The sequence below is a fragment of the Macrotis lagotis genome, chromosome 8, assembly GCF_037893015.1.
Source record: "Macrotis lagotis isolate mMagLag1 chromosome 8, bilby.v1.9.chrom.fasta, whole genome shotgun sequence".
NCBI lineage: Eukaryota > Metazoa > Chordata > Mammalia > Peramelemorphia > Peramelidae > Macrotis > Macrotis lagotis.
The window spans coordinates 193,544,345-193,563,713 of record NC_133665.1 but is presented as its reverse complement, the minus strand read 5'-3'; the positions used below and the strand labels follow the sequence as shown (position 1 = coordinate 193,563,713).

General features: G+C 41.1%; 1 protein-coding gene across 1 annotated transcript in view; it reads left to right on the top strand.

Moving 5' to 3' along the window:
- Window positions 1–4,594: 4,594 nt before the first annotated feature.
- SEPTIN7 (septin 7) overlaps window positions 4,595–19,369 on the top strand; it is a 43,182-nt gene continuing 28,407 nt past the window's right edge. Inside the window, exons 1-4 of the mRNA XM_074199253.1 lie at window positions 4,595–5,189; window positions 6,477–6,579; window positions 11,538–11,644; window positions 19,207–19,307. Of these exons, the coding sequence (XP_074055354.1) occupies window positions 6,570–6,579; window positions 11,538–11,644; window positions 19,207–19,307 (218 nt within the window). The 5' untranslated portion in view covers window positions 4,595–5,189; window positions 6,477–6,569. The remainder of the gene's footprint in view (window positions 5,190–6,476; window positions 6,580–11,537; window positions 11,645–19,206; window positions 19,308–19,369) is intronic.

Sequence of the window (19,369 nt, the reverse complement as noted above, 5' to 3'; positions counted from 1 at the left end):
TTTTTCTTTTATTTTTTTAGATAAAATAAAAATAAAATCTTAAACAATCTTACATGCCTTGGTGCTAGGTTGGGCCCTAGGAATGCAGTGATGCAAAAACTCCTTCAGAAGTTTGTTTTTCCTTGGGCCTGGGGGGGGGGGGGATGGATGTGTCCTGTAAATAGATGCAAGGTAAGTGAGATGCAAATAGGGGGGAATTGGGAAGGGTTTTCCTTAGGAAGGACTAACAGTGTAGAGGCTGTGTGATTTGAGAGGCTGGGCATTTCAGGTATGAGAGACAGATGGGAGAGATGGCATGCCAAATTTGGGAAATAGCAAATAGACCAATTGGGTGGATCAGAGAATGCATGAAATGGAGTAATGTGATATAAGTCTGGAATTCACAGAATTTTAGAATTGGAAAGAATCTTAGAAGCCATTTTGTCCAGCCCATACATGTCTAAAAAAATCCCTATTAACTCATGCTTGCAAGTAATCATGTAGCCTTTGTTGGATGAAAACTAGCCTGGAGCTAGTCTGTCAAGTCAAAGAGTTAAGGTTTTATCCAAGAGGCTCCTCAGGGTGGTGCGCCATGGGACAGACCTCTAATTGGGGGAGATTGTTTTGGCAGATCTGGAATGTGTGCGAATAAAGAGAGAACATTTCATATGTGCTTAGTATGTCCAGAAGCACTATGCTCCAGGGATAGGACTGCAAGTACAAAGACACGACCTGAGTCTGGAGCTCATTCTAATAGGGGCAAGGCCCAGGGATCTGTAGAGCTCATCAGCTAAGCATGGTCATGAGGACCTTTATTGGAATTTTCTGCTATCAAATCAAAAATTGTTTTTGATATTGGACTATTTATAAAGTACCAAGGTCTTTGGTAGCAAGAACTTTGTTTTCTTCATCTTTAATAGCTATGGATGCAAAGAGGCTGGAGTTGCCTAAGTTGGGACTGGCAGGTCATAGCTCCACAAAGGTTGTTCCTCTGGAGGATGGATCAAGGGGCACTCGATGGATTTAGGTCTGGGGAATACTGCTCTTCCCTCAACTTTGCAGCTTCTAGTCAATGGCAGGTTCTGATCAGCACTTGGTTGGGGGGAAGTTTTATATACATAAGCAAGAGTATGGCTAAGTTGGTGTATACCAGGATGGAGAGAAAAATTCTGTAGGGGGATTGTTCGATGGGGATGTGTAACTTATTCTTTGGAAGCTTTCTAAAGGAGAAGCCTAGTGGTTCTTCATTGGGTTGTTGGCTATGTACAGATGGACTAGTTTCTGTAAGGGAAGGGAAATTATGTGGGCATGTCAGTCAACAAGCATTTTAATAGCTTTTATTAATCTTTTTTCCCCCTAATATTTGCTGATTACTATCACTCTAAATTCCCCCCTCCCCTTTCTTTCCTTTCCCTCCTTACAGAATAGATTTTTTTTTAGGTTTTTTTTTTTTTTTACAAGAAAGTGGGGTTAAGTGGCTTGCCCAAGGCCACCCAGCTAGGTAATTATTAAGTGGCTGAGGTCGGATTTGAACTCCTGTCCTCCTGACTCCAAGGCCGGTGCTCTATCCACTGCGCCACCTAGCAGCCCCATCAGAGCAGATTTTTTAAAATAGGAAAAGTAAAGAGAAAGAAATTTTTTTTAGCAAAACTAATCATTACATTAAAAAGTATGATATAATATGCAGTGATCCACACCTTTCCCAACCCCCACTTATCTGTGCAAGGGAGTGAGGTAGGGATATTGTCAGGTACCTCCTTTGGGCCAAGCTTCAACCAGCATTTGTTAAGTGAGCATTAAGTGCAGGGGATCCCTAGAAAGTCAAAGCAACTCTGACCTCAAGGACCTTAAATTCTAATAAGTAAAATAGCTTTCAGTTAAATAGCCATGGCATTTGGAATCAGGACTTGGGATTCAGAACCAGACTCTTCTACTTATTGTAATCTGGGTGACCCTAGGCCAAGTCACTGAATTTCTCTAAGGGATTTAGACTAGATGGTCCCTGAGGTTCTTTCTAGTTCGCAATCCTATAGTTCTGTGGCTTAAAATGAATGAGTGAACTGGCTGAATGGCTGACTTCAGTCTTGTTTGTGAAGTCACTTCGGTTTGGCCTTTTCAGTAAAGTAGCAAGTGAGGTCATCTTTTGTGAGTTGGCAGGTGGGGCAGTCAGGGACTATTTCATGCAAATCGAATCTGAATAGGAAGATTAACCTGAAGTTAATTCTCCACCTACTTCTGTTCGGGTGAATCTGTGTTTTGGGTGGATCTAGGAACGCATTAACCTGACTTTGTTTAGCTCTACTCTCTGGAGTGACCAGGGCTGAGGCATCTAAGGAGCATTTGGCTGATCTTACCCACAAATCCCAAACTGTCCCATTCCTGGGCTGGGGGAAACATGGTAATGATCATTGGACTTTCTTAGGCTTTGAAGTCTCTTCCTTGTCCAGTGTCAGAAATTGAGGAAATCTGAAATTGTTTTTTTTTTTAACATAAAAAATATTTTTGCTCAGATTATTCTCTCAAGGGAGAGGGAGACTTTTTGTGACCAAAATGCATAAGACCCCAGCACCTACAGTGCATTCAGACACTAGTTCTTTCTCTGGATGTTGATGGTAATTTCCATCAGTTGTCCTTCAAAATTATCTTTGATCATTGAAAAGATGTTAAGAGCCAAGTCTGTCATAGTTGATCATCACAGTGTTGCTCTTAAAGTGTACAGTGATTTCCTGGTTCTGCTCACTTCATTCATCATCAGTTCATGTAAGTCTTTTCAGGCTTTTCTGAAGTGTGACTGCTTAATCATGCTTTCTTACAAGTAGTATTCCATAATATTCATATTTCACAGTTTGTTCAGCCATTGCCCAATGGATGGGCATCCCCTCAATTTCCAGTTCTTTGCTACTACAAAAAGAACTGCCATAAATATTTTTGTATGTGTACATCTTTTACCCTTTATGATCTGTATCCCAGGGATCCTAAAGGGGAAAAGACCCATCCATACAAAAATATTTATAACAGTTCTTTTTGTAGAATTGAGTACTCCATTCAGAATATATGCATATATACTTGTGTTTGTACACATATAATAGGATAAATAGGAGATAAATAGCAAAAGGAAGGGATTTCTCTTTCATGGGAACAGCTTCTTGTAGAAACCTGGTTTTTTAGGAGGCACAGATGAGTGAAATGCCCAGAATTAGGAGATGGAGTAAAAGAGCGAAGAATCTGAGTCCATGGGAGGGTGGACAAGGTCAAGGTATGAGACGAGTGGAAAGGTAGGGAGTGGGTTATAAAGGACTTTAAATGCCAAACAAGTTTTTATATTTACTCATGGAGATGTTAGAGAGCCACCAGAATTGATTGAATGAGAAGAGGGATTGACAGGGTCAGATCTGTACTCATCGAAGGGTTGGATGTGGCCAACTAGTAGACACTGATTTCAGTAGCCCTTGTGTGAGGTGGTGATGATCTGCTTAGATAAAGGCAATGTCAGGAGAGAGGAGTGTATTTAAGGGATGTTAACAAAAGTAAAGATTGACAGACCTTGGCAGCAGATTGGTTATGAAGTGTGAGAGATGACACTTAGAGTATGAACCTGAGTGATTGAGAAGATGGGGGTGTAGTACCCAGGACAGTAATAGAGAATTTTAGAAGATGGGGGGGGGGGGATTGGGATGAGAGGGATTGAGAAAGGGAGGAACAGTTGAGTTTTGTTTTGAACATATTGAATTCAAGATGTCTGTGGGATATGCAGTATGCAGTTTTCAATAGGGAACTGGAGATGGGAACCTAGAGAGGTTAGGGCTGATAAATAGATTTAAGAGCCATCAATGTAGAGATGGGAATGCAAATGTTTTAACACCACACATAAAATATTTTTGTTTTTGTGGAGTTGTTTTAATCATGTCTGACTCTCCATGACCCCTTTTTAGGGCATTCTTGGAAAAGATACTGGAATGGTTTGCCATTTCCTTCCCTAGCTCTCATTTACAGATGAGGAACTGAGGCAAACTGAGTTAAATGACTTGCCCAGGGACACACAGCAAGTAAGTGTCTGAGGCTGAGTTTGAACCAAAATACCCCCACAATAAAACAAAGTTAATTTATGCTTTTCTAAGTCAAAATGCTTTTGCATAATGGTGCTGCGGAGCAGAGAGAGATCTTGTCTTCTAGCCAAGAACATGCATTTGCAGTCATCCCTGTATCAGATTGGCCTAGCATCCCTCATAACCTCTTAAGTTACAGAGAAGGTGCCAAGTGACCAAGGGAATTACCCTATCAATGAAATTCCAGCCAATAACCCCTTTGTTGATAATAATGCTTTATTAATCCAAAGGGACATTATTGTTCTCCTAATGAAAGTTGTAGGCTCCCATTTATAAAATTACTTAACTGTATATATAATGTACAGTGACTGATAGAATATAATAGTGATATGTCTAAAGTTGGCTTTTCTAATTTTCTTAAATCTGTTAGCTATTATGCTTTTGTTTTTTACTTCAAATTGCCTTTAATTTTGGTTGTCTTATTCTCTTACTATTTATTAATTTTCATTATTAATTTTAACATTAATAAATTTTAATTCAGTATATCAATTTTAGTTTCTAACTTCCATTATCTTTATTCCCTTTCTTGAATCTAGCCAGTTTCTGGATTAATCTAAAGCCAAGAAGTCCATGCCAGTGCTAAACTAGTGCTGGACTAGGATTTGTTCTTGTCTGGGAGTGGGCTTGTCAGTAGCTACTCCTTGTGACTGAGTATTGTAACTTCATATACCTTTTGTGAGACATTTCCCCAGCTTCCTTTCACCAGTGAGAGCTGTGCAAAGTAAATAGGGACCTGTTCACCATTGAAAAAGAAAAAAAAAGGCTTGAATTCCCTTTCAAATATCAACACTTTTCTACCAGAGTTAAAAGAGTAAATGAAAATTAGTGTTTTATGTTTTTGTTGACAGTGAAGTCTTATGATCCTATGTTTGACAAAATTGGGGTTTATTTTGTAATAATTTGGAGTTACAAGTGATTTGTTAATTACAAGTAAGTAACTTGTCTGTTTTCTCCTGTTTTGCTTTGTTCCATTGGATTACACTTCTTGGCCCGACTCTGCCATGGACCGTTCTTGGAATTCCTCACCTTCCCTGCCATGGTGGAAATACACTATTGATATTTGGAACACTGGGATGATGGAAATCTATTCTTTACAAAGTAGCTGTGAGTATTCTGAGTAACTTTTTAAGTCCAGAAATAATAGATTTCTACTGCCCCAACTTGTCATAAATTGAAACTTGTTTGAAAATTGAGTGGAGGGAAAATGTTAAATGCAGTTTCATTCTCTCTGCATCCTAGGCATGCCCCTTGGCTGGGATGTTGATTTTCAGACAGAATAATGATGCAGGCTATTCATTAGCCAAAGAAATGAATCTATTTCAGAATTGCTAATGTTGACTAGAGAAAAAAATTTCACTATAAAACTTCTTAGGGAATATTACAAGGAGAAAAAAAAGATCTTTCTAGTAACAAAAGAAAGTAAGTATTGGGTTTGAAGTCAGCATTTTCACATGTTGATGATCCTGGATAGAATAATAGCAAGGAAATTATAAGGGTAGCATTGTATGAACTTTTAGAATAAAAATAGTTGATGTTTCTTCATTACAGAAATTATGTTGGCATGTTGGGTGAGATAGTCCTTAAGATTAAAACTAACCAGTGTAGTATCATTTAAATTTTTGCTGATGACTAAGTGAAAAAAATCATATTTTTATAAGCTTTAGGAATAATCAAAATCCATTTTGAAGTACCTAGTTGAAATGATTTTTAGCAAGTGGAGATAAAATTGGCTTTGCAACTTGTTTACATTTGATTTCCCCGAAGATGATGGCAGCAGAATCTTCTGAAACATCAATCTGAAGTCATTGTCCCACCATAGCTGCTTGCCAGCTGCTAATTTGACATTGGTCATAAAAACCAGCACAATTTTATGGGAATGAATTGTTAAGAATTTAGTACTTTAATTTCCCTTTATGGCTAGATTAAATTTCAAGAAAAGTATCCCATGAGGAAAGCCACTATGAGCCAAATGACTATAATTAAAGGAGTAGATAAAGAATTCTAAATGGATTTACATTTTTTGGTAACATTTCTAGTAGCTTGTTTTTTGTCCAGTCAAAATCTGGTTACTAATCTTCAGGGCTTGGCAAATGAAATCATTGGTCCGAGATGAAGTTTGTGAATTTTGTTGTCATTTTTCCCTTTGCTCTCCCTTGTTAATCACTTGCTACTGTACCTCTGAAACTCTAGTCATCCTTCTTCTATCCCCTCCACAGTCTGGTGGTACTGTATTCTAATATGGTTTCTTTTTAAATGCCTACATTTGAGATGAAAAGCTGGTGTGATTTGCTGTAAATATGATTTCTTGTATCATTTTCTAAGATAGCTTCAGGAAGGGTAATTAGACATTTATAGCATTAGATTTTAATGACTCATTTTATTCCCTTTCAGCAACAGAAGAACCTTGAAGGCTATGTGGGATTCGCGAATCTCCCAAACCAAGTCTACAGAAAATCTGTAAAGAGAGGGTTTGAATTCACACTTATGGTAGTAGGTAAGATGGTTTGGCAGGCACCAAAGGGGAAGCAGTGTCCCTGGTTCTTAGGTGATGCTTATTAAATGCTGGTTCTATTCCTTTTTCTATGCTTTCATCTGTTAAGTGTAGATTTAGATAAAGCCCCTCACCACAGTATTCTCTCTAATGCTTAAGAGGAATACATTCTAGTTGAGAAAGTAATTGTGAGGAAGAAGTTTAAGGGTGAGGGTGAGGAGGAAAAGGAAATAGATGGTGGAAGAAATTACTACTCAGTCCCTTTGGGCAGCACTGAGGAGCTAATCTCAAGGGTCAGACAGACCATAATGAGCTTGTGTTCCCTTAGCAGATTGTCCAAGATCCATCTGAGCCCCTCTAGGTTGTCCTGGAGCTCTGCAGTCCCATTTTATCTCTGCTTGATACAGGACGACCCATGTCTTACTGACAGCTGTTGTCAGCTGTCAGCTGCATGGGACCATGCAGAGCAATAAAGGGGTGCCAATGGACCCCCCCCCCTGCAGTGGGCAGCGAGCACAAGGGGTCTGCTTTGAGGTCTAGAGAAGAAGGTGATCAACTGGCCACAGCTGTGAAGTCAGGGAATGAGGGTTTTTTTCTTCTCTCTTCTTTCTTCATAATCAAATCTCAGGAGTGGACTGGGAAGGAACAAATTCGAGTCCAGAAAAGAAGACTAGGCTCGCTTTCTTGGGATTGGTTTCTGATATTCTCCATCATTCAAAAATCAGGATTGGGTTTTGTGCAACATATTCTGTCAGTGAAAAATTTTTAAAAAGTGGTGTAGAGCTGTTAATGTTGCTCCCTGTATCCTTGATTTGACACTCAGGAGATTGTAGGCTCCTGTTTTTAAAAACAGAACAAAATCAGCCAACCCCTCCCTCCGGTATCTTGAGGCTTGATTTGAACTCAGGTCCTCTTGACTCCAGGGCCCATGCTGTGTTCACTGCGCCACCTAGCTGCCTCCAGTCTTCCTCCACTGGGACAGTAGAACTTCATCTTATCCTCCCCAAACTCTTGTCCTCGCTTGCCCTCCAGTGAGTACTCCCTTCCTTTGACTAAAGAGGGTCCCCTGATGGTGCTGATGCTCCCTATCTTGGGGTCATAGATCAACCGTGAGCTGGAGAAAGGAGCCTTCGGTTTGCTGAAAGGTGACCCTGCTGTCTTTTCTCTTTTTAAATATTGGGCCCAGCCATCCTCCTGTCATCTCTGCAGCAGAGGCTCATAGGACCCCATTCTTTGAGAGAAGTCAAGATATACCTTCCAGGGCTGGGATTGTATGCCACCAGGACAGTGCTATTTTCAAGTAGGAATATTGGGAGAAATGCTGCATAAACCTGGACAGGGGTCAGCATCTCTTCCATCACGTTGGTGTTAACACTGTCAGAAAGCTTCCAGATCTCCCAGTTGATGCCTTGATATGGGCGTTTGTAACTTGGGGTGCTGACAGGTATTGGTACTTCGTGTGTATAGAGGACTCCATGATATATGAATAGGAGGCATTTTGGAAAGTCTTTTGCCTGGGGCCTTTGGTATAATAAATCAGACTTTTTTGTACATCGTTCAGTCATCTGAGAGATGGTCAAGGGTGGTAGACTGTTGCTTGTAAAGACATGTTTGGGGCGGCTAGGTGGCGCAGTGGATAGAGCAACGGCCCTGGAGTCAGGAGTACCTGAGTTAAAATCTGGCCTCAGACACTTAATAATTACCTAGCTGTGTGGCCTTGGGCAAACCATTGCCTTGCAAAAAAAAAACAACTAAAAAAAATCCATGTTTGATCCCAACTCTGTCCTCATTATGTGTGTCCACATTCATGAATAGGAGAGTCTCATAAAGATTGTGTTGATTCTGGTCAGTAGATGTCTGTGTTGTGAATACCAAGGCACAGGAATAGGTCCCGCCACCCTCCTTGTACTTCTATTAAATTGATGGAAACCAGGCTAATTGTCATTGATTAGGATAGATAGAGTATTGTGTTTGAGGGGTATCCAGTAGCTGATGTTAGGGGATCACAGCCAGCATGGAGGGGCTGTCAAGTCTGGAGAGCTTTCGAAGGCTCTGACCTTTGGGGGTATTGAGTTCAGGAGGCCAAGCTCAGAAGGGGTGGATGAGGCCCCCGGAGGCTTTCTTGAAGATGGAGAAGACATGGGCACAATGGTAGGAAGTTTGGAAGCCTGCAGCAGAAGACACAGAAGAGGAACTGAGAGAGGGCCCTGGCTTCTGGTGGCGCAGGGCAGCAGGAATACTGTGGTGAGACATGAGACAGGTGTGTCTGTCAATTCTGAGGCTGCTAACAGGCTCCTGGCTGCTATGGAGACCCCAGTAGGAAGCAGTTTCTTTTCATTCACAAACTTGGCCCTGTCCGGTCCTGGCATTCACTGTATTTTTTAGTCTCCTTTAGTGAGTAGTCCTGGGCCTCCTCAGTGGGTCTTCTTAGCACCTGTATTTGCCTCGTGGAGGCCTTTTCTTGTTTTTCTGCACTGGGACCTGAGCTCCTGGAGGGCAGATGCCATTTCCTTGGTGTTCCCAGAGCTTCGCTTCCATTTAAATTATCTCAGAAAGATTTTGAAGATCACCTGGCAGGAGAAGATCCCAGACACTGAGGCCCTTTCTCAGCTAAAGGGCCAAGATTACTACATTACTACAGAGAGCTCAACTACAATGGGCTGGACATGTTATTGGAATGCCAGAAAGACTATTCGACAGAGAACTCACACAGGGGAAGTGCCCATAGGGGAGCCAGAAGTGTTACCAGGACACCCTGAGGGGCTCATTGATGAATGTTAGAATTGATTATCCAGCATGGGAGACCCTGGCACAGCGCCCAGCATGGCATGCCCTCATCAGTGAGGGGGGCTGCCCTCTATGAGGAAGACAGAATTGAAGCAACTCAAAGGAATCATGAAATCCTTAAGTTTAGAGTGGGCACCCAAGGGATTCACATGGACTGTTTGTGCCCAACCTATGGTAGAGTATTACAAGTTCCTATTGATCTTATCAACCACAGTCAGACACACGATATCATTTGTCTCAAACATAGTGATGTCATTTTGGTGGTCTTCGATAACAAAGGACAAAGAACCAAGAAATTAGTGCTTAGCACAGTCTCTAGCACATGGGACTGTTGATTCAATTGCAATGAGACAAGCATAAGGGGGGGGGGGTTCATTGTAGAATATTTCCAGTAGCTCCCATGTTCCTTAGCCAGTGATTTCATCCTTGCTTCCCTTTTAAAAAAATGAATATAGTTCAAGATGTTTTCTGTCCTTTTGGTAATGTTCACCAGTCCCTTGTGAATTGTTTGGCAGCTAATGGGTATAGTGAACATTGAGCATGGACCTGCTTCCCACAAGATGTGTGGCCAGTAATCCAAAGCAGATTGCATGATCTTTTGGTTCCTGTTTTTTTCATCTTTAAAATGAGGGGTTGGACTTCTCCAGTCCCTTCTGGCTGGTTCCCCAATCTCCTTCCATGCACTAATGTCCAGCTGCCTTGCTGGTTTCTTTCTTTGGCAGCCGAACTTCTATGGATAGTAAAAAGGGGATGAACCTTTTAAATCAAATCATCTGACTTCTTGCTTGACTTCCCCAGAATGTCATTTTTCTCTGCCTTTGTGGTGACTTGGTTTCCTTGCTTGTTTAGATTTCTAATTTTCTTCACCAATGCCTCTGTCTCATTCCATCTTGTGAGAGCTTCCAAATGTGTTTGTTTTTGACTCCAATATTTCTCTTGGCCAGCATCTCTCTCTCAGTTTGACGACAATTGTCAGAAGTTTGATGACTTAGCGATCTCTTGGTTTTCTGGCTATATCCCCATTCTTTGCCTAGGCAGTCATTTCTGGGGCCCTGGGGGTGGGGGCCTTCACTGAGAGCCCCAGACATTGCCTCCCACCCCCAGCTTTTACCAAGCTCCTCTTGATGCTGTCTTCCTCTGTAGAATGTAAGCTTCTTGAGGGACTGTCTAGTTTGTATTTATATTCTCAGGACTTAGCTCAGTGATATTTTTTCCCCTCCCTTTTTTTTTTTGCATGATACTATAGTTATGAGAAGCCCAGTCCTGTGAAATGTTCATTACTTTTGTTGCACAATAAGATGAACTCTGCCACCTTTTTTTTCTTTTTCTGATGTTTGTCCATCATCCTCGAAGAAGACGATAACATCAGGGAGGTGATGCCATGACAAATAACATGAATTGGATTTGTGGGGGGGGGGGTTGGACTAAATAAGTCTTCAGCCTCACCTTCTCCTCCAGAACCATCTGGGTCCAGTGGCCAGCGATGGATCAGGACTAGAGATGACTTCAGCTGAAAGGCAATCAGGGTGAAGTGACACAGCTTGTAAGAGTCAGATGTCTGAGGCTGGCTTCGAACTCCTGCCTGTCTGACTCTTAAGGTCTCTCTATCCACTGTGTCACCCAGCTGTCCTGGCTCTTTCCTAGCACATCTCTATCAGCCATCCTTCTTTGAATTGGATCTTTTGCTCTTGGTTCTAGCCAGTAGCCATTATTTAGATTCTCCCGCTGTGTAGCCAATGTATGCCAATCGGGTGAGCTCAGACAAGCTCACAAGGAGGAAGTGGAAGTCTGACCTGTCCTTGCCAGGCCCTTAAAGGGTCCTACCGATGCTCCCTCAGGATAGGTCTCACTTGGGCAAAGACACAAAAATGATAGACTGGTATGTTCTGTAGTAAAGGATAACCTGGGAGAGAGCAAGTGGGCCCAGGGTGGTTAGCTACATGGGAGGGATTGTCCTGATCATTTGGAGTCACTTTTCCCCCCTCCAAATCCTTGCAATTGGAACACCTGGCTAGATATGTATGCATCGTGGCGCTTTGCTATGATTTATGCTCTCCTCATGGTACTTTATAAAACTGCCTTACCATGAGGCTCCTTGTTTCTACAATCAGGTTAGGGGCATGTTTGTGTCACCTGATAGGGGAAAGTGACCGAGGCTTTTTGTTTTCTTGCAGGAGAATCTGGATTGGGAAAGTCAACGTTAATCAACTCCTTATTCCTAACAGACTTGTATTCTTCAGAGTATCCAGGTCCCTCACATAGAATTAAGAAGACTGTACAGGTATGCACATTTGTAGTTTGCATCATTTTATTTTTGATTTGATTTATTTTTACTTGCAAATAGTGTGTTTTATTTCTAATGTTCAAGGATCATATGCTAATATACCTGCTATAGAATATACTTGGGTAGAGTGAGGTTAGTTTGTTAATTAATATCTGTTCAAATAATTAAGTACCTGGGTTGCTGTCAGTTCTTCCTAGTTCCATCTTGAGAATTCTTTATCAGAATTGAAAGTTACCAGTTGGCTTGTGTTTTGTAGTGAAATGTCAGGAATAAAATTTGAAAGTGATTTCTAGCAGATATACTATCCTCGTTTCATAATGACTTTGATTTGTTTAGAAGAACTCCAGTTGATCTTGGGCCATAACCTCATTTATGGTTGATCAAGTAAATAGCTCATTGAATGATAGATGTGGCCAAACCATTGCTCATGGAGGCAAATGGGCTTTTCTTTGATAGCAGGGATTCTTAGCTTGAAGCCTGAATGTTTTTGAATATTAGGTAAATATTCTGGTATAATTGATTCCTTTGTGATCCTGAGGATTTTTTAAATTCATTTTAAAAACATTCTCAGAAAAATTATCTGTTTCATTTGCCTGTGAAAAGGGGTCATGAGTTATATTGAATTATCAAGGAACTGTAATAGCACCTGGTGACCCTTGTTGGACTTTATGAACTTGGGAACACCCAAATGTACTCGCTGGGCCAAATAGTTCTTTCATCAAGTGATTTGGGGTTTTTCTTTTTTTTTTTAAGGTTTTTGCAAGGCAAACAGGGTTAAGTGGCTTGCCCAAGGCCACACAGCTAGGTAATTATTTTAGTGTCCGAGACCAGATTTGAACCCAGGTACTCCTGAGTCCAGGGCTGGTGCTTTATCCACTGTGCCACCTAGCTGCCCGGGGTTTTTCTTAATATTTGAATTCTCTCTACTTGGGTGGTTTTTTGTGAATGCAAATAGAGCTATTGGCATTACCTTCTGGGGTTTTTTAAAAATCTGGTGAAAGGTGTTACTTTCTTACCAGAATTAGAGCTTGAGATCTTAAGTGATTCATACAGACTTCTTGCCTAAATTTATCTTTGTTTTTGTGATGAAAAGTGATCTTGTTCCATGGGATATGAATTGGGTACATAGATAAGGAAGGTGAGAGTCATACTTGTAGTATTTCTGATGAGGATTATAAAATACTATTTCCTTCATCTTTTCTTCCATGTTCATTCTTCCTTGATGTTCTTGTGTAGGTTGTAGGGAGACAAAGAAGGGACACAAAAACCTCAGTTCACCCTGAATCCCTCTCATTTTGGGGAAGTTTGGGTTAGCCCATGTTTTGCCCATTTGCTAACTTCTACCTATTGCTTCTAGTCTTTTTCTTTTCTGGAGCCAAGCAGAGCAAGCTGAATCACAGCCTTTGGTCCAAAACACTGTTAGTGTGGGGGAAATTGTTTAGAGAGATATTGAGCCAGGAAGCTGAGCTGAGAAAAAGAACTTTCTCTTTTATTATTAACAAATGGTTCTTCATAATTCAGAAATTTGTGATTTTGAATGTGCCCCCAAGACAGGCTGCAGCCCCTTTTTTAGTCTTAGTCTTTGGGAACTGCTGTGGCTAGAAATTTCATCATCCTTTTGGTCAGTTTAGTGAAAATATAAGATGACTGAACTGCAAGAGAGCAGCCAAACCATTTCTTGATCTGTACTGGAAGAAATTTTAGGGAGGAAGAACCTGGTCTTTGAATCCAAGGTCACTTCCATGCCATGGTGAGGCAGCAGACTAGGACTTTTCATGGAGGAAATAAATAATGTTACAATAGTAAGGGGCCTGAAGCAGGTAGCCTCATGTGCAGGAAATCAGCATCCCAAACCCCAGTGGAGCCTGAATATTTTTGAATATTCAGGAAGCAGCCTAGGACCCTGAGATGGAGAGCCTTGAGGAGGAGGAGCAGGCTTCCAGTCCAGTGTTGAAGCCATAGCCCTGAAGGGGACTGGTCCCTGGCCCTCACCAGGGGCTGTCTACATTAGGCCCTCCTCAGAATGACCCCCTGCTGTGCTGTGCACCCTTCTCTTCCCCCACACACATGTACACACACACACACACACACACACACACACACACAGAGAACGCTGACCTCTTCCTAGGTGTTGTCTCCTCCGTTAGAGGGCAAGACTTGGCTTATTTTAGCGTTTATGTTCCTGATGCTGAGCCCAGGGCTTTGTGCAGCGTAAGAACTTTAAAAAATTATCTCATTACTTGATTCAGATATGAAAATTGGGGAACTATTTATTTTTCAGTTGTGACCAGAATATGCAAAAATAGGGTGTCTTAATCCTTTTGATCTAGAGGTGAGGCATGTTGATGCCCTTCATCATTCTACATACTTTCAAAACCTTATGAACTTTAAAGGTACCCCTTCATGTAAGGGCAGTGATCCCTGTATCCCCCAGCTGTGGGAGTAGATAGGTCGGGTTTGTGAGTTTGGAGTCACTTTTGGGGCCTTGAAGGGGGAGGGGTGGCCTTAAATGCTGACTGTACAACAGTGCTCTGCAAGCAGAATCTGTTCTTGGACAATTATTTTTGAATCTATGTATTTCTTGACAGACTATATGAAGATAAATAGATTGTTACTCTCTGTCTGAGCTATGAACTGGGAAGTGCATGGAGGGGAAAATTTTATCCAGGCAGGAAAGGTGGATGATGGTCCCTTTAAATGCTAAACCTCCTAATTTGATGCAGAGACCATGGGGAGAGCCAGGCCTAGAATTCTATCTCAGATTTTTAGGAGCTTTTGATTCTAGGTGAGTTACACAGCCTCAGTTTCTTCATCTTAAAGAAAGGAGAACAATAGCTGTTGCTATTGATGCTATCTTGGTATTTTGCAGACTATATAATGTCAAATTATTTTTTATTTTAACAATATTATTGAGGTGAGTTTTTAAAAATGAGTCTTTTAATTCATTTATGAGGTATATTCTAGTACAGGAGAACAAAATATTGGACTCAGAAATTGAATTATGTAAATACTTTAATGGAGCTTCAGGCATATTTGTTTGTTATTCAGTCATATTGTTCAGAAAATATTCTGAGTATTCTTTCTTAAGCGTTTAATCTTGGAGGAGTCAGGATAATATCTTGACCTCCTGCAGTAAAGTGCATGGGAAAATGGCTATTTGGAAGGGATTTCTTAAAAGTTTGAAATTCCTGCACTTGAACCAGTTTGTTTTCCATGAATCCCATGAGAATACTTGTAAAACCAGATGATAGGATACAGTTGGCCTCTGTGAATGACATTGGTTTACAGTTAGGTTTTCTGGATCTTCTCCAGATGTTGCAAGCATTTTGTTTTTGTCCATTTATGGACATGCAATTCTGTAAACTATAAATAAAAAAAACTGTATAAATAGACAACTTGGGAGATTTTTGCATCTTTTTTTTACAGTTTTCATCTCAGATTGATTCAATCAGTTGTGTCTTTTAAGAGTTGAACTCTTTGAAAGAGTTGAGTTGTGAATCTCAGTCTTAGTGTCTTAGTCACATTGTATAGTGAGAAAAAGCTTAATTTCAGGGTTCCTGGGGAAAATAGGTTCTAAATGAAGTCAATTAAATGGAATTTACAGATGCCTTCATTGTCTTTTATGTTGTCCATGATAGCATGAATCAGACACCGTATTGTATAACGAAAGAGAGTCAGACACACACACACAGAGATAGAGAATGAATTAGTTATAGGCTTGAACCATGCATGGCTTGTCTTGAGAATGACACAGGAACCAGTGTTAGCAGGTTACTTACTAATCACTTGTGTTTTTTATAAAGGCAGAGTTTGACTTCTAGACTGCAGTGTTCCCCCCTGAGCCAGTGATCGTAGGCACAGAAGCAGCTGTCTTCCATAGTGTGGCTTGGGATGTGCTTTAAAAAGCCAACTGTCTTAATTTTGCTTAGGGCGGGAGAGGAATACTGTCTGTGTCCAGATCAAGAATTGTGGAGTTTGAACAAAGACCAAAGACTATTACCTTTAATGTTAAAAAAAAAAAAGTTAATCATACCATGTGATTTTGCTATCTCTTGTACATCATGGTCCAGGCCTCAAGCTCACAGCCTCCAGGAGTCATCCTGGACCCCTGACTCTCTTCTCTCACCCCCCCCCCCCCACATTCAGTCTGCTGTTAGAGCCTGTTGATGGCAGTGGCACCTCTGAGACAGATACAGATCCCTTCTCCATGGATTATTTCGTTAGTTGCTGAGGGATCTACCCACCTCCAGTCCCTTCTCCATTCAACCATTCGTGTTATTCCTAAAAGTGAAGGTCTTAATCATGTCCTTGGTTCTATCCTTTTCCCTCTTCCTTCCTCCCCCACTTCAATTTGACCCTAGTGGCTTCCTTTAGTCTCCTGAAACAAATGCAAAATGCTCAATTTGGTGTTGCAGGCTCTTCATAATCTTGTGCCACCCCCCACCCCCCACCCCCCCTGCCTCTTTAGCCCTCCTGGCTGTATCATGGACAAGATCCTCCATCTCTGCTCTGGACCCAACCCCTTCTTGACACCCTTTCCCTCTTCAGCTGTGCCTGTTGATCCCACCTTATCTAGGAAGTCTTCCCAAACCCCCTTTAATTCTAGAGCCTTCCCTCTGTTCTTTTATCTCCTATTTTTCTACTACATAGCTTGCTTTATAAATGTTTGCCTGTAATTTTTCCCCATTAGAAGGTAAGTGACTATTTCTCCCTTTTGTAACTTAGCACTTAAGCACACAATACATAATTACTGACATGGATCTTAAAAGGTCCTTTGCTTCACTAATTTTAATGGTCATTAATTCTTTGGTGCAGGAGCATTGAAAAAAGGCATGTTTTCTGCAAATTTCATTTGTTATTTAGTTTTAGTTCATTTTATAGGGTAATTTGGAAGAGATTCACATAACTGCAGCAATAATTGTGAAATTCATAAATTGACCCAAATTTGACAGCAATGTTCAGCACTTGGAAAAATTTTGTTTTCAGCACCAAAAAGAGTTAATAGTCACATTTCTGTGGCACTTGACCTTTTTCAAACTTTATTCATCACAGTCCTGTGTGTCTAAGGAATTTCAACTGCACTTTTGAAGTCCAGTTCATTTTGAGCGGGACTTGGGAGGCCCTGGGATAATATCGGTCACAGGAGAGCTGGAGAGGCCCTACTAGGGAATGAATGCATGGCCATGAGGCTGTTGTGGAAAGTGCCTTCCTCTCCGGATTGAAGGCCTTTTTTTCATGGAAAAGATAATGGTTTCCACATGAATTTCTGATTAGCTGATGCTCAAGGAGTGATTCTTTTTCCCTAGGTTGCCAGCTGACTCTCAAACCCATTTGTTCCATCTCAATTCTAAGAGTCAGGTTGGAAATAGGGGCAGAGAGAGAATAGTAGGCTGGAGTTGAGAAGACTGAATTTCAAATACAACCCAGGATGCCCACTGGAGTAGGGGCAGTCTGTTGAAAGTCACTTTGCTTGTTTGCCTTGGTTTCCTCATTTGTAAAATGGGGTATAATAATTGCAGTTACTTCCAGGATTGTTGTGAGATAAATTGTGATAACTATTGTGAAGTATTTGGCACAAGGAAGGTGCTGTGTAAATGCTAGTGATGATGATGATGATGATGATGATGATGATAGAGCAACCTTGCAATTGGAGGAGTCTCAGTTCTGGTGCTTTTGTTAGCTAACAGTTTTCATGAAGTGATTTCTTCAGTAACAGCATAAACCTAAGCATAGGATAGATCTTTCAAGTTTAGGAGATACTGAAATCGCAAGTTATAGCAGAAACTAGTTTTGTAAAACCAGTTTTTGACATGAAAAAGAACTGTCTTTTTTCTATTCCAAGTATTATAGTAGAAATATACCCTTTTCTATGGTGCTTATGACAATTGATAGTAATTTTGTGATAGAGGGAGTTTGGGCATTGTTATCTCCATTTTCTAAAGGAGGCAACTTGGGGAATATGACCTGCCCAAGGCAATGAGGCTTACATTATTTTAGAGCCAGCCCTTTCCCTCCAAGTCTAATGCTCTTTCTGTAGATCCAGTTGTGTTTGATTTTGTTGACATGGGGAGTTTTTGGTGGGCAATCTCTTTCCATTTGAGCCTATTGGCAACTCCTTCATATTTTGTAGTTGTAGAGATTTTCTTTGGGCGAGAGAGAGAGAGAGAGAGAGAGAGAGAGAGAGAGAGAGAGAGAGAGAGAATTATATTAAATAGTGTCAAAGGTGGAGATTTGGCCCTATTCTTTTTTTTTTTTTAATTTTAAGGCAGTGGGGTTAAGTGACTCACCCAATGTCCCCACAGCTAGGCAATCATTAAGTGTCTCAGGTCGGATTTGAACTTCTCTCTTTCTGACTCCAGGGCCAGTGCTTTATCCACTGTGCTACCTAGGTGTCCCAGACTTGGTCCTATTCTTGATGGAGGCTGTCTCTCTAGTCAGTTAATGGGCTCTGAGGCTCTTCTGGTTATGGTTACTTACACCTACTAGTCAGGTTATTTTATCTCTCCTTAATGGGATCCAGTGACAGTTGGGTTTGAGTCAGGTAAGTAGAGGAGGAGGCAGTGGCGGGGGGGGGGGGGGGGGGGGGGGGGGGGGGACTGGAATGGAAAAGGACTGATTTCTTTTGGTACAAATTATTTAAAAACAGAGTCAAGTGTTCTTTCGTAACTTTGTGATTTCAGTGAGCACAGTGATGCCTTTCCAGGGACTGAGAGCTGGGGCCTGACCTGCATAAACAAATGGCTAAAGAAGAATTCATCAAAATTGTAGCATGTTCCAAGATTGTGAACAAGTTGTGGGTCAAGTGTAGGCAGGATGACTTAGAAGGGTGCATTTTCTAGAATGATCTATCATATGGATATAGAGTTTCTGTTTTCCCACAGACATTTGTTTCTTCAGTTTCCACAAATTTTAATTCAGCTTGAGTGATCCTCAGTTTTCTCATCACATGGGAATGGGATCACATCATATACTATGGAAATGAATGACAAGTGAGGGATGGAACTGGACCTGGAGTGGAAAGCTCTGCTTCTCACACTTGAGTTGTAAGCCTGGGCAAGTCACCAAACAATTCTAGTTGCTGAGTGTTATACTGAGATCTGATCTCCCTAAAACCTCAAGAATAATGCCCTCAGTGTGATTATTGGCAGGAAAAGAGCACATCTGAACATACTCTTCTGGATTAGGGTGGATCTTGGGAAGGATCAATTTTTAAAATGCCAAAAGAATCCTAATAGAAACTCTGCTAAGATGTTGAGTGTGCTATAGTCCAGATCTGACCTCAAGTCAGGAGAGCTTTTCCCTCTCCCATTTCTGGCAGATGGTCATCTTGCTGTTAGGATTGCTCCAGGAGTGACTACTCACTAACCCGGGAGCAAGCCTATTCTGTTTTTCAGCGGCTGTACATAAAGCAACACAGATCTGGACCCTGGTTTTTGACTCTTCTCAGCAACTTCTCCTTTCTGTTTCTGTTTTGCCTTTCAGGACACTGACTCAGAGTTATTCAATGGTCTAACAATCATTAATTCAGTATTAATCTTTGAATTATTGAATCTTTTCAGGTGGAACAAGCCAAAGTTTTAATCAAAGAAGGTGGTGTTCAGTTATTGCTCACAATAGTGGATACTCCCGGATTTGGTGATGCAGTGGACAATAGTAATTGGTAAGAAAGCTCTTTGTGTCTAGATCATGCTTATTCCCCCCCCCCTTCAAATTTGATATTGC